Genomic DNA, 15,260 nt, shown 5'->3' on the forward strand with positions numbered 1-15,260 from the left:
TCCGACTCTTTGCGACCACGTGAATCACAGCACGCCAGGCCTCCCTGTCCATCACCAATTTCCGGAGGTCACTCAAACTCATGTCCATCGAGTCAGTGATGCCATCCAGCCATCTCATCCTCTGTCGTCCCCTTCTCCTCCTGCCCCCAATCCCTCCCAGCATCAGGGTCTTTTCCAATGAGTCAACTCTTCGCATGAGGTGGCCAAAGTATTGGAGTTTCAGCTTCAACATCAGTCCTTCCAATGAACACCCAAGACTGGTCTCCTTTAAGATGGACTGGTTGGATCTCCTTGCAGTCCAAGGGACTCTCAAGAGTCTTCTCCAACACCACAGTTCAAAATCATCAATTCTTCAGTGCTCAGCTTTCTTCACAGTCCAACTCTCACATCCATACATGGCCACTGGAAAAACCATAGCCTTGACTAGACAGACCTTTGTTGGCAAAGTAATGTCTCTGATTTTGAATATGCTATCTAGATTGGTGATAACTTTCCTTCCAAGGAATAAGCGTCTTTTAATTTCATGTTAGCAGAATATTTAAAATTAACTTCAGAGCAAGAAGAAGGGATAGCTAGGTCCAATGCTGGGGCCAATGCTCTATGTAAATTAAAACAAACAATACCCACCCCCCCATAACTCCTCTATTTGTATTTTTTGGGGTCTTCTCTGTCAAGAAGGATGTTCTTCAGATGGAAATTGGTGGGAAGAAATATCATGATGAAAGACACAAGACCTAAAATAATTGAGGGCTTTGCATGAGAGGGCTAGATTACATTCCACAGAAACTGGCAAGAGTATGCTGATCTGGTAACAGAAGTTCAGATATCAGACACGTTCCATAAGGAGAGTGACAGGAAGATGTGAGCCAGAGAAATGCTCATATTTTCAAGAAGGTGAAAGAAGTACATTCCAGAAAGATATGGACCACAGAAACAAGTGTGTATTCTGTCATTTGGGCTCAAATGCTCCTTTGTTGAAGGGAAGAGGAACTGATATTTGTTCATGAAGGAAGACCTGGAGTTTCATTGTCTTAAGGGCAGCAAGAGCCTTCAGTCTGCGTAGCTTCTCCAGATAACTTAAGCAATCTTCAGTTGACAGAGAGATAGGTAGACAGATAGATGATGGATAGATAGATAGGTGGACAGACAGATAAATGAGGATAGACAGAGAGATGAGGCTGGAGCCATTTAGAGCTGAAGCAAATAGTTTTTTATAGTCTCAGTAAACCCTGAGGGGGTACTGGTGTTACATAATCTCACAGTGAGCACTATCCATAATGGTACTCATCTAGAAAGTTCCATGCATCCCATGTCCTTTGTATGAGGAGATAGGAACTTGTGGATGCATTTAGGAAAATGTTCTCTCCAAACAGGAGTGATTGTGGTTAGATTTTTACATCATGGTATCGGCTCAGAGGTTAAAGCATCTGCCTGGAATGCGGGAGACCTGGGTTCAATCCCTGGGTCAGAAAGATCCCCTGGAGAAGGAAATGGCAACCAACTCCAATACTCTTGCCTGGAGAATCCCATGGAGGGAGGAGTGTGGTAGTCTACAGTCCATGGGGTCACAAAGAGTCAGACACGACTAAGCGACTTCACTTCACTCACTCACTCTCTCTAACCCCAGTCAGAAATCTAGGATTCACCTTTGACTTGGGCATCATCCTCACTTGCCGTGACTCCCCTACTCTAGTCTTACTGATCTGACTTCTGTTTTTCCACAGCATCCACTTTTCCTTCCACACACCCACTGTCTCTCATCATCTCTGGCTGCCAAGCTCCTCTCTGTCCCCAGAGTTACTCTTTCCAACTCATCCCCCATCTGTGAGGATAAGTAACTGAAGTGCAAACCACTGCCTCTCAGCCAACCTCAGTCTCTACAAAGCTCCCCGCTGCCCTTTTCACCTACAAATTGGCACCTGCCATCTACGTCTACAAGGATTAGATAATGAGCTGCTGAAGCTGTTTTCAACACCCTCTGAAAGGAGTTCAGTGTGGAGGTCAAGAATGAGGCATTCTTGTACTCTGGGGAAAATGGTAGAATAGTTCTTCAGATAGATATTTATAGGATTAGATTTTATGAGCCCAATTCTTTCCTCTCCTCACATCTGAAAAAGCACTAAAATCATTAACAGTGACATCTTCTCTTTGTGATTGGCAGCAAGCCTCCGCCAAAATGTGTACTTGACTGCAAGTACCCCCTTCACTAAAATCATGTATAGCTCTGACCTTCCCCTTTGCCTCTTTGGAGCATTTTCTCAGTGCTATTTGAAATGCTATCTCTGGGGCTATTATCCTTATTTTGTCCCACACAGCATTGAAATATATACATTTGGTGGTGTTGTGTTAGTAGCTCAGTTGTGTCTAACTCTTTGTGACCTCATAGACTATATAGCCCACTAGAATCCTCTGTCCATGGAGTTCTCCAGGCAAGAATACTGGAGTGGGTCACCATGCCCTTCTCTAGGGGATCTTCCTGACCCCGGGACTGAACCCTGGTCTCCTGCATTGCAGGCAGATTCTCTACTATTTGAGCCACGAAGGAAGCCCAAAATATACATCACCATGTGTAAAATAGATAGCTAGTGGAAAGTTGCTGTATAACACAGGGAACTCAACCTAGTGCTCTGTGACAACCTAGAGGGTTGGGATGAGGGTGGGAGAGAGGCTCTAGAGGGTTGGGATATACTTATGAACAAGATGGCTCAGCAGGAAAGAACCCACCTGCAATGAAGGAGATGTGACAGGAGCTGTGGATTCAATTCCTGGTTGGGAAAATCCCCGGAGAAGGAACTGTCAACCTACTCCAGTATTCTTACCTGGAAAACCCCACGGACAGCTCATGGGGTTGCAAAAGAGTGGAACACAACATAATGACTAAACAACAACAATGGCTGGTTCACATTGTAGTACAGCAGAAACCAATGCATTATAAAGCAGTTATCCTCCAATTAAAAAAAAATTAACTCACCACTCTCACATTGTGCTTTTTTTTTCAGTAGATGTTTTCAGGACAAGGTCTGGCTTAATTGGTCTTAATCTCAATCCCCACTGAGTTTCTCCACCCAATTTTGAACCAAACAATATGGAGCTGTTTGTTTTTTTTCTGAATACTCCTTGTGAAAGTATCACAAACATGTGGTGCCCTACCCCTGTCCCAGCTTCCATTTCCTTTCTCTAATGGATCCTCTTTATCCATTAAACTTTAGAAGAGATCTCAGCTCTGCCCATCAGGGCCCCGCACCAGATTAGATCTGTCCATAAAGTCCTGTGCAAATCTCAGTGACAGCCGGTGACAAATTGTATAGCAATGAGTTATGGATAGGCTCACTCTGCCGTCCTCCATCCTACATGACTACATGTGGTCACGTACTATATACTCCATCCTACATGAGGCCAGAGACTGGGTTGATTCCTGTCTATCATTTTGGAGCTGAGTACAGAGCTCAGCAGGTAGTAGGTACTGAGTCTGTTTGATCACCTGACTTTGCTTGAACATTTTCAGTATCTTAAAAAGCCAAATGTCCATAACACTGCCTTCTCCAAAGTTCTGAATAGCCAATGATTATTAAAATCATCTGTAATTCAGCCTTTATTGTTACCCCATTTGAACACCTAAAGGCAGACCACCAGACTCTTTGTCACCCTATCTTTCCAGCCACTGACTTGCACAACAGACCCTGGACAAGAGAGACAGTTAAGCCAGGGGACAGAACTGCAGTTGTTCCTACACACATAACTTCCAGAAAAGACTGACAGTGGGAATGACTAATTGACCTGGAAGACAATTCCAAGAGGATATTCTGAAATAGGAAGTCAGAGATCCCCTGTGGGAAGCACTTATTGGTGACTTTCAATGTTATGAGTTCTAGGAGATTTTTAAAAATACATCACCTGTGTAACATTGAGGGAGAAAATGAAAGAACAGAGTTGACTGAATTTTAAAATCTAAGTTTAAGACAGACTAGTTATGCCACTATAATGTATTCTTTGTTGTTTAGTTGCTAAATCATGTCTGACTCTTTTGTGACCCCATGTAGCCCACTAGGGCAGTAGCTTTAGGCTACATCATTTTGTTACTGAAGCCCACTAGGCTCCTCTGTCCCTGGAATTTCCCAGGCAAGAATACTGAAGTGGGTTTCCATTTCCTTCTCCAGGGTATCTTCCTGATCCAGGGATCAAACCTGAGTCGCCTGCATTACAGGTGGATTCTTTACCACTCAGCCACTGAGGAAGCCCACAAGTAGAGAATACATTCCTTGAGCAACACATGAGTATTCACAGAAGCTATCTTAAAGAATTTTAACAGAATTGCATTAAATAAATATGACACTTGGGCCTCAGTTTTGTAAAACTTTTTCATCCCTCTTTTTTTCCATTTTCCTTTTATTACAAACATCACAGACATAATCTGTGTGTCAATGAGACATTAGTAAAAAGGAGGGACATATAAAAAGCATTAGTATTAATGAAAGGAAAAAATATTTAAATACAATTTAAACGAGTTGTAAAGCTAAAAAAAGAAAACCCAACTGTATGCTAAAGACGTAGTTTCTATTACTAGCGTTATACAAATTTCCAGTGGAAGCATTCCAGAAATGCATCATTGAATCTCTAAGGCGCAAACCTAGACTTTCAATGGACTTGTCTATCCCTATGTTGCCAAGAGAAAGACATCACAGGCAATGTCACTATTGGGGAGTAGTACTTTACCATTAACTTCGAATGTCTCCATCCTAGACAACATGGTTTGGTCGAGAGCCGCTCCGTCCTCAGTGCTAGCCAAGAGCTCTTTCTCCTTGAGAATTTCCTCATTTTCCATTGCTAAGGTTTATAGATGGCCAAAGTTCTGGAGCCAGCAGAAATGCTCTCTCCAAGAGGAACCACTTGGGGAGAGATTGTTCCCTTTTGACTACTGCTTCTACTTGTAGAGCACACAGGACTTCCTTTGACTCTGATTTCTGAATTTGCAAAATGTTTCCTGACATGGTCAGGATTAGGCATTTCTCAAAAATTGGCTATTCACACGTGGAGCTCCTGATTAGTGCAACTGCTTGTTAAGGGGTATGGGGAGTTGGGACACAAATCACAGGTCCCTGAAATCACCGCTTGTTCTCAGGCCCCCAAGAGCAGAACCAATGACCGCCATCTCCTCTGTCTGTCCATACCCTGCCTTCACCCCAGACTCAGCTTATTGTCATGGGACTTCTCCAACCCACAGTGAAATCTGACTCCTCTGATCTATTTCAATCCTTTGAGCTCATCCTTGCTACACAAAGTGTGGGCCATGGACCAGTAGCGTCAGCATCACTTGGGAACTATTGTAAAGGCAGAGTCTCAGGTCCCACCCCATAGAGGCTGAATCCAAATCTATAGTTTAACAGGGTCCCCAGGTGATGTATGTACATATCAAGTTGAAGAAACACTGCTCTACCCCATACGTTATAGCATTTAATTATGTTTCCTCTCATTGCTTTTCCATGTTCTCTCTGTGTGTGAAAGCGTGTGCTTGCTCTGGTCCCAATAAGAGCTGAGCCCTTAAGAGAAACCCCTTTGCTCTATACCAGGTACTCTCTACATAGCACAGTAGTCAACATATGGACCCTGAAAGCTTAAATGCCTGAGTTCCAATTTCACTTCCTGCAAGTGGTTGTGTGACCATGGGAAAGTCATGCCAGCTTTGAACATCTCACTTTTCTTGTTCCTAAAATAAGGAAGGTGGTAATAATTTGTGTGTGCATTAAATGACTTAAATGGTGTAAGGTGGCCAGGGCTGCATCTGATGGGCAATGAACACTAGCATTGTGTTGCTGCTATTATCAGTAGAGACATTGTGAACCCACTGGGTTCAGGGAGATGAAGGTAATAACAGCCTTTGCCTTAAGGGATATCAGTCCAGTATGCAGAATGGTTGTGGATACAACTGAATTCTAGAAAATTGATGTTGGTGATTGGAGCCCCTAGGAGGACAGAAGTGACCTGGAGGCAGAGAAGGCAGAGCTGGGAATGCCACAAAGAGCTTGTCCATTGGATCTGGGTTTGAAGGGGTGACTGGGGGTTAACTATAGAGCAGAATAAGGTGATGGCCTTGCAGGTGTGAAAAAATGGCAAGCGTAGCATCATGGCAGCAGGATACTTGGAGGCAGGGGAATCATGGACCACTGGAATAGTGGGGCCATGAGCTGTGACATGGCAGGAGATAAAGCTCAACTAGACTTAAGTCTCTTTCTTCAGCCAGCGGCATAGCAAAAAGCAAACTCAGGAAAAGGAGTTACTGACAGTGCCCTTCAAGGTAGAGGTCCTACCTTGCTCACAAGTTCAGCATTGTGAGGTCACAAGAGGTCACTGGTTTGGGCTGAGACTTAGGAGCAGAATCCAGGACAGGAAAGGTTAAAAGAGAGAATTGGCAGTGAGGAAATGAAGGCAGCTGGCAGCTCCAGTCACAAGTTTGGTAGTGGACCGTCCAAGAGGCCAGGGGCTATAAGGGCTTCCTCCATGGGCAGGAAATCTCCTGGCGAAAGGAACCCATTACTTGGGCTGCAGTGCCTCCCCTCTCTGCCTGGTTATCTCAGCTCTGGCCAAGGGCAGTCCTCACTTGTCGGGGTACAGAAGGAACTCTTTGGAAAATGCTTGTGTTAATTACAGAGTGTAGTCCTCTTTAGCAGGAACATTTAGTGAATATCAAATATAGTCAACTAGCTCTGACTCTGGGGTCAGACAGACCTGGGACCCAAAGGCAACTCTTTCACATACTTGCTGTGTGACCTCAGGTGATTGGCTTAGCTTCTCTGAACCTCAGCACAATGTAATAGCTCACAGAAGCATTAACTGTTATCCAAGATGTATCAGGTATCAGGCACTGTGCCAGATACATATACATGACTTAACACTCACAATAACTTGTAACTTGCCTCAGATCTTGTGGTTAGAAAGTGATAACACCTGAATTCAAATCCAGGACATCTTGCCTTTACAGTTTGGTTTAAATCTAGTTTAATCCAAGGGTTTTAATCCAGAAACTCATACCAGATGCATTTTTGAAAATACTCGCTGCTCTTCTCCTACTCCAGCCTGAGATCCTGGTTTTAATCAGAAGCCTCATGGTTGGTTCTAATGCACAGCCAGGCTGAGGACTGCTGTGCAGAATAATAAAGCAGTCACAGGCAGCACAGAGACCCATGTGAGCCCCCTCAGGACTCCATCCTAGGAGGACCCATGAGGTTGAACCATAGGAAATTACTGATATTAATCCCATTTGATAGTGGATAAATGGATACTTCATAAGATTCAAGCTAGTCCATCTGCTTAGCAGGGCCAGATACGGCAAACCAGGCACTAGCTTGGGGTGAAAAAGATTCAGTAATCAAGGTAAGTAATATTTTAACACAGTCCTTAAAAATCAAAATTAATGCAAAAGGTCTATCATGAAAATAAAGACAACATTTTAAATAGACCACAGGATCCCATGCTGCTTTGTGCAATGACTCTGGTCACCCAGTCAACCAGGTCCCAGCACTGCTCCTTACTCTGTTTCAGTATCTTCATTTGCAAAATGGGATACTGACAGTTTCCCTGTTTTTCCATAGTGTAAGTTTGAGGATCAAACTAAATAATAGAAGTCTAAGTGTTTGTAAACAAAAGGGCTTTCAGCAGAATAGCATCTTATACCAAGCTGGTACATAGTGTGAAACTTCTGGATTGTGGATGTTACCCTTAAAAATCCCTAAGTCTTCCATAAAGTGCAAAAGACACGATTTGGAGAATCTTGTACAGTTTCTGCCTAAGTCCCACTCAGACACTTTTATCTCTGGAACACAGATCTGGCTGTTACTTTCCTTGAGCACCAGATGAAGTGGTTGACTTGCATTTGAGGACCATGCTGTTCAAGAAATGCAGGGTTTGGCTTTCCTTTCCATGCAGAGTGCATATAATTGCATTGGAGAATTTAAATATGTTTTCAGAGGGGTTCTCAAGGTTTGATGTTCCCCAAATTGCCTTTCTTACACAGGGGTTATGGTGTTGGAGTCCCAGGAAAGTATGACCCCAACTCATGGTACCCTCTACAGAGCTTGACCCTCTGAACTAGTGGCTCCCAAACCACTACAGTCATTGGGCCACCTGGCAGATCCCCAAGAACTCCTGAGTAACCCCATTCCAGCTTAAAACTGGGGCAACCATGATAACACATGATGTAAAATTCACCTGCACAAACCAAAATATTCAAAACAAACAAAACTTCTCAGCAAACAGACAAGCCAGGTCTCCAAGACGCTCTTTGAGTCCCTGTCACCTCTCACTGACAGTTTGGCCCATTGTTCTGCCATCTCCTTAAGCTCACCAGTGGAGATGATAGAAAGAGGGACCTGGGCTAAAGAAAATAGAAAGGAGACAAATATTAAACATTTCTATCTATTTACCTTATTTTTCTTGCTAGTCATGCATGACAGTGGTGGTCAGTGTCCCCCATGACAAGCTCAGCACTTACTTAATAATTTCATTAATGGTACTTAATGAAGCATAATTATTATGAATTCATTTTAAAAGTTAAAAAAGCTCAACAACACAAATGAGCATCATTAGATTAATAGGTAAATAAATTTTGGTATATCCATTCAATGGGCTATAGCAATAAAGAGAAAGAGGCAGCAACATAAATGCATCTTAAAAGCCACTATGTTGAGTGAAATAAGCTAGACCCCAACAGGACATTATATGAGTTCATTCATATAAGTGTCCAGAACAAGTAACACTCATCTATAGTGTCAGAAAACAGAACCATCAGCCTTCCCTGGTGGCTCATTGGTGAAGAATCCATCTGCCAATACAGAAGACATGGGTTTTATCCCTAGTTTGGGAAGATTCTACATACCACAGAGCAACTAAGTCCATGCACTGCAACTACTGAAGCCTGTACGCCCTAGAGCCCATTTTCCACTGAAGCCTGTACGTCCTAGAGCCCATTTTCCAGTAGTAGGAGAAGCTACTGCAATGAGAAGCCTGCACACTGCAACAAGAAAGTAGCCCCTGCTTGCTGCAACTAGAGAAAGCCCATACAGCAATGAAGACCCAGCACAGTCAAAAATAAATAAATAAAATTACTGTTGACTAAAAAGATGCACAACATTTGAGAGTGATGAGTTAAGTTTGGGCAGAGTGAGGACTGCAGCCTGGGAGACAGCAATCAGATAACTCTGAGACACTGCTCCAAAGAGGCAGTGGGGAAAGGTCAATATACAAGATTTTGGTGAAGGGAGAGTTCAATGCAATCAAGCACTTACTTTACAAAAGGTTTTCTCTTAGTTACGAGGAGATGACGTGACCATGAGGGGATTTAGTGCTTTCCTGGATGTGGGCTTCCCTGGTGGCTCAGAGGTTAGAGTCTGCCTGCAATGCAGGAGACCTGGGTTCAATCCCTGGGTCAGGAAGATCCCCTGGAGAAGGAAATGGCAACCCACTCCAGTATTCTTGCCTGGAGAATCCCATGGACTGAGGAGCCTGTTGGGCTATAGTCCACAGGACCGACCACAGGGTCGCAAAGAGTCGGACACAACTGAGCGACTTCACTTTCACTTTCACTTAGATATGAAGAGATGCAAGGATTGAGATCATGAAAACAGTTCCTGAAAATATGTAACTATCTAAAGACCTGTTCCACCAGTTTCCCTGGAGCACAGAGTGCCTCGCTCTCCACCCTGAATTCCCTTCAGGGAGTGTTGAAGGTCAGCAGCTGCAGCAGAGCAGACAGATGGCAAATGCCCTTGTTGTGGTTGTTCAGTTGCTCACAAATGCTCTTGGTAAGTGCCACTTTGTAGTTGACAGGCAGGTGGCAATTTGTAGTTGACAATTTAAAAACAACACTAAAAAAAAAAAGAAGAAGGAAAACAGAACCATGGTTTCCTGGTGGTAGAGGTAGGGGAGAATTGACTGATCAGAAGCACCAGGGAAATTTCTGCATTGGTGGCAGTGTTCTGTGTCTTGATTGGGTGTTTGTTACAAAACTCACCAAATTTTAAATACATATATAGTATGAAATTTGAAATACATATACAGTATGTAAATTATACTTCAATAAAGTTAATTAAAACAGAAGTTAAAGAAGAAAAGGTGACAAAATTATTATTGCTGGACCCTGGCCCAACTTGTAGAAGTTTGTCCTTTGAGAAACATTGGAGGGTGTAGATGAGGTGAAGTGTGTTGTGAGACCTTGCTGAGCCACCCACATCTTCTCTTCCCTGTGAAGGGATGCTCACACACATTTTGGGATTGCTGCATCAGGACTGCAGCCTGTGTTCTAGAATAGAGGGAAGAAAAGGGAAGCAGACTGGTCTGTGGTGCAACTTTCCCACTGAACCAGCACTCCCATTCAGGACACACCCAGGGCAAAAGCAAGAGAGGCAGCTGTGAGTTTCTGGTCTGATTTTTTTTTTTTTTTTAAGTTCTCCTGAACACAGACATCACCCTCTGCCTTCCTGACACATACAATGTTTTCACAGGGGCCAAAACTTTTTTCTGTTGTTTAATCACTAGGTTGTGACTGACTTTTTGTGACCACCACGGGCTGTAGCTGCCAGGCTCCTCTGTCCATGGGATTTTCCAGGCAAGAATACTGGAATGGGCTGCCATTCCTTCCTCCAGGGGATCTTTCCGACCCAGGGATGGAACCAATGTCTCCTGCACTGGCAGGCAGATTCTTCACCACTGAGCCATCAGGGAAACCCAAAACTTTTATTACCCTGATTTAAATGTATTTGTTTTGGGGGGGATTACTTATACTGAAGAATAAATAAGCAATATTATTCCTTTCCCAGAGAGACTTTTGAGAGTTGGAGGATATGCATGGGCAGGTGAGAGTAGAACAACTCTAGATCCTGGAAGCCTCTGCACAAGAAAGTGTTAAATGTGCACTTAAAAAAAAGAGAGAGAGCGCCACTATTAGAAACTGTGCAGGCTTTGTGCCAAGGGTCACCTGTGCTAATTCTCATTGATCTAAAATAATTTTGCCTGAGCAGTTCTAGACTGAGAACAATGGGGATGAAACAGAAGAGATAGGAAATCAATCAGAATTGCCTAGAGTTGGTTGTCAGTCATTCCCCATTCATTAAACAGATGTTCATTGAGTGCTAACTCCGACCCAAGCCCTGCACTGGTAAGAAAAGAAAGCCGAGTCTCTGATGGTCTGGATCTTCAAGCACCGCTCGTCACATGCTATCAGGTCATACCCTACCTTGTCATTTTTACTGATAGTAAATCCTTCATAATCACTCTTCCAGTCTACTCGCTGGCACACCTCCAATCTTTTCAGTTCTCCTTCAGGATGCTAGCCCCAACAATCCTTTGCCTCTAGGACTTCTGATCTGTTACTCTGCCACACTTCCACCGTCCATTCCCCACTTCTTGTCCTTTCTCATGTCTAAACTTACAGTCATTTTAATTAGCCCCTGGCACACATCCTCAACTGTTGCTCCTGTTTTGCTTCATTGTACTCACTTGCCGAAAAACATAGCACAGGTTGGATCCAACTCTCTGGGCAACTGAATTTAACTGAAGTAAATGATGTGATTATGCTGGTGGTCTCATTGTGACCACCCATCTGGCAATAGGGTATAGGTTTTTATTCAAGTCTCTCTGCCAAACAACCAATTCATTGTCACTTGATCTCCTGTCTTCACTCTGAGCTGATGATCTTGCCCTCTTCCTTATTATGAAAATTCAAGCAGCCAGAAGTGAAACTCTGGATTCCCACCATTACTACCATCTCGACCAAGATGCCATCCACCTGCTTCCTTATGACCTAGATGAACTGTTCAAGCTCCTGTCAAGAACCACTCTTTCAACCTGTGCACTGAATTCCACCACCTCTTACCTACTTCTGAGTATTGTCGCAGCAGCAGTCCTTCCTTCTCTCTCCTTCACAGCGTCAATAATACAATTTCCATTGGATTATTACCAATTGCTGAACACGCATATTGTTAGCTCTCCATTTTGAAACACTTAATCTTGGTACACTTCCTTCAACCTACTACCCAATTTTTTACCCTCCTTTGTGGAAAACTTCCTTAAAATTGTTGTTGATACCTACTGTTGGCAATTCCTCTCCTTCTGTGCTCTTTAAATCCACTCCAGTGGAACGTTCACCCCCATGATTCAGCCAAAACTACTCTCATGTTATCACCAATGGATTGCTCATCCTCTCCTTAAAATAATCTCTTTTGTTGTCTTTTAAGACATAGCACTTTCTTGATAGTTTTCCTGTTTCACTGGTCACTCTTGGTTTATTTTGCTGATTCATTCTCTTTCCTCATCTCTTTTTATGTTATGGTGCCCTAGGATCTAATCCTTCATTGTCTTTCCCATTTATACTCACTTCTTTGGTGATGTTATCTGGTCTCACAGGTTTAAGTTCCACCTGTGGAATGACACCTCTGTGTCATTATTCACAAATCTGCATTTCTAGATCAGACTTCACTCTTGAACTACCGATGCCTATTTCTACACACCTGTCACATAGACATCTCAAGTTCTAAATGCTCCTGAATTTGCTCCATCTTAGTTGATGGCAACTTGTTCACTCCAGTTGTTTTCATTAAAAAAAAACAAAAACAAACAACTGATACCAACCTTGAATCCTTTCTGTCTCACAGTCTTTTTCTCACCACACTCAATGCATTAAGAAATCTTTGCTTAACCTTCAAAATATATCCAGAATTTGAAAGTTCTCACCATTTCCCCACTATTGCTCTGGTATAAGTCACCACAGTCTCTCACCTAAATACTTCATTAACTTTATTTTTGTAAAGAAATAGGATTTTAATATAATATTCAACCCTAGCATTTATTATTCTTTTCCTTTCAGTTTTATGGAGATATATAGTCTAAGGTATACAGCATAATGATTTGACTTACATACATCATGAAATGATTATTGCAATAAGTTTTGGGAACATCCATCATCTCATAAAGATATAATATTAAAGAAATGAAAAATAATTTTTTTCTTGGGATGAGAATGCTTAGGATTTACTCATCTAACAACTTTCATATATAACAGTCTGCAGTGTTAATTACATGTATCATGCTTTGCACTGCATTCCTACTTCAGTAACTTTCTAACTGGTGTCCATACTACAATATGGTCCACGTTCAATGTAGCAGCCACAGTGATCCTTTCAAAACATAAGTCAGGCATGATGCCAGAGAAGATGATGGAGTAGAGAGCTAGCAGGTATCTATTTCTCCAGCCAAATAGCAATTATACTGGCAGAAACCATGTGAAGTGACCAAGTTGTAGTTCTGAAGTTTATTTGAACATTTGTGGCTTTTAGGAAACAACTTGGCTGATAAATTGCAGTTAATTTCTATCTATAATATTTAAGCCTTCAGCATGATGGCAGCTACCCATCTCCTACTTGCCCTCACTGGCAGACATTTGTAGGGATAGAAACCCAATTTATGGCATGACTTTCTAGAACCAGAGTATGCAGTAAGGACCTTGTCCTCCAAATGTTGGGGTTCTGTGTTCTGACTTGATTGCTCCTTCATGTTACTAAGGAGAAGACATGGAGGATGTATGCTATTGTTTCAACCCTCAACAGGTGAATTAACTTCCAGGAGATTTACAGGAGCAGTACCTGCTGTTTTGGGTGTTAAAAAAACAACCCTATATATGGCAGAATTTGGATAGCATACCCAGACAAAGAGGCAGACTGAAAAAGAGCTGAGAAAAACCTTAGGACACACTCCAACAATTTTTTAAAAATTAAAAACAACAATGCTGCTACTGCTGCTAAGTCGCTTCAGTTGTGTCCGACTCTGTGCAACCCCGTGGACTACAGCCCACCAGGCTCCTCCCTCCATGGGACTCTCCAGGCAAGAGTAAACAACAATAGCAACATTTTTTTTTAATTTTAAAAGCCAGCAAATCAGAGGAAGATGCTGATTTACAGATTTAACACATTATAAAATTCAAACGTCCCACCTTTCAACCAAAAAATCACAAGCCATTCAAAGAAATAGGTGACTATGGCCCATTCAAAGGAACAAGATAAATAGACAGAAAATATACTTCAGGAAGCCACAGATGTCAGACTTAACCATACAAAGACTTTAAAACAATTGCCTTAAAGATGCTCAAAGAGCTAAGGGAATGCATAGACAAAGACAGAAAACAATGCACGGACGAAGCTAGACTATCAACAAAGAGATAGAAAACACAAAGGTCAACCAAAGAGAAATTCTAGAGCCGAGGGTATGAAGAGTGAAATGGAAATATGCTCAGTTCAGTTCAGTCACTCAGTCGTGTCTGACTCCTTGCAACCCCATGAAGTGCAGCACACCAGGCCTCCCTGTCCATCACCAACTCCCGGAGGTCACTCAAACTCACGTCCATCGACTCGGTGATGCCATCCAGCCATCTCATCCTCTGTCGTGCCCTTCTCCTCCTGCCCCCAATCCCTCCCAGCATCAGGGTCTTTTCCAGTGAGTCAACTCTTCACATCAGGTGGCCAAAGTATTGGAGTTTCCGCCTCAGCATCAGTCCTTCCAGTGAACACCCAGGACTGATCTCCTTTAGGATGGACTGGTTGGATCTCCTTGCAGTCCAGGGGACTCTCAAGAGTCTTCTCCAACACCACAGTTCAAAAGCATCAATTGTTTGGCACTCAGCTTTCTTTATAGTCCAACTCTCACATCCATACATGACCACTGGAAAAACCATAGCCTTGACTAGATGGACCTTTGTTGGCAAAGTAATATCTCTGCTTTGGAATATGCTATCTAGGTTGGTCATAACTTTCCTTCCAAGGAGTAAGTGTCTTTCAATTTCATGGCTGCAATCGCCATCTGCAGTGATTTTGGAGCCCTGAAAAATAAAGTCAGTCACTGCTTCCACTGTTTCCCCATCTATCTGCCATGAAGTGATGGGACCAGATGCCATGATTTTAGTTTTCTGAATGTTGAGCTTTAAGCCAACTTTTTCATTCTCCTCTTTCACTTTTATCAAGAGGCTCTTTAGTTGTTCTTCACTTTCTGCCATAAGGGTGGTTTCATCTGCATATTTGGACAGGTTCAAAAACATATTTGAGCAAGGTGAAGAATCAGAAAACTTGAAGATACCATCATTGAGATTACTAAATCTGAACAAAAAGAAAAAAGAATGAAGAAAAGTAAACAAAGTTTGAGGAATCTGTGGGGCACTGCTGACCAACACATACATTGCGGGAAGAAGGAAAAGAGAAATAGCAGGAAGACTATATGAAGAAATA

General features: G+C 42.6%; 1 protein-coding gene across 4 annotated transcripts in view; it reads right to left on the reverse strand.

The window, feature by feature from the left end:
* The window catches only part of MARCO (macrophage receptor with collagenous structure), a 37,746-nt gene extending 32,861 nt beyond the window's left edge, over positions 1-4,885 (reverse strand). For 2 of the 4 annotated variants that reach the window (XM_040228977.1, XM_040228976.1), the window contains exon 1: positions 4,714-4,885. In XM_040228977.1, the coding sequence (XP_040084911.1) occupies positions 4,714-4,822 (109 nt within the window). In that variant the 5' untranslated portion in view covers positions 4,823-4,885. The remainder of the gene's footprint in view (positions 1-4,713) is intronic. The other 2 variants (XM_040228978.1, XM_040228979.1) reach the window with 1 other exon arrangement.
* Positions 4,886-15,260: the final 10,375 nt, after the last annotated feature.

Source organism: Oryx dammah, unplaced genomic scaffold (genome assembly GCF_014754425.2).
Source record: "Oryx dammah isolate SB20612 unplaced genomic scaffold, SCBI_Odam_1.1 HiC_scaffold_27, whole genome shotgun sequence".
In the NCBI taxonomy this organism is placed as follows: Eukaryota; Metazoa; Chordata; class Mammalia; order Artiodactyla; family Bovidae; genus Oryx; species Oryx dammah.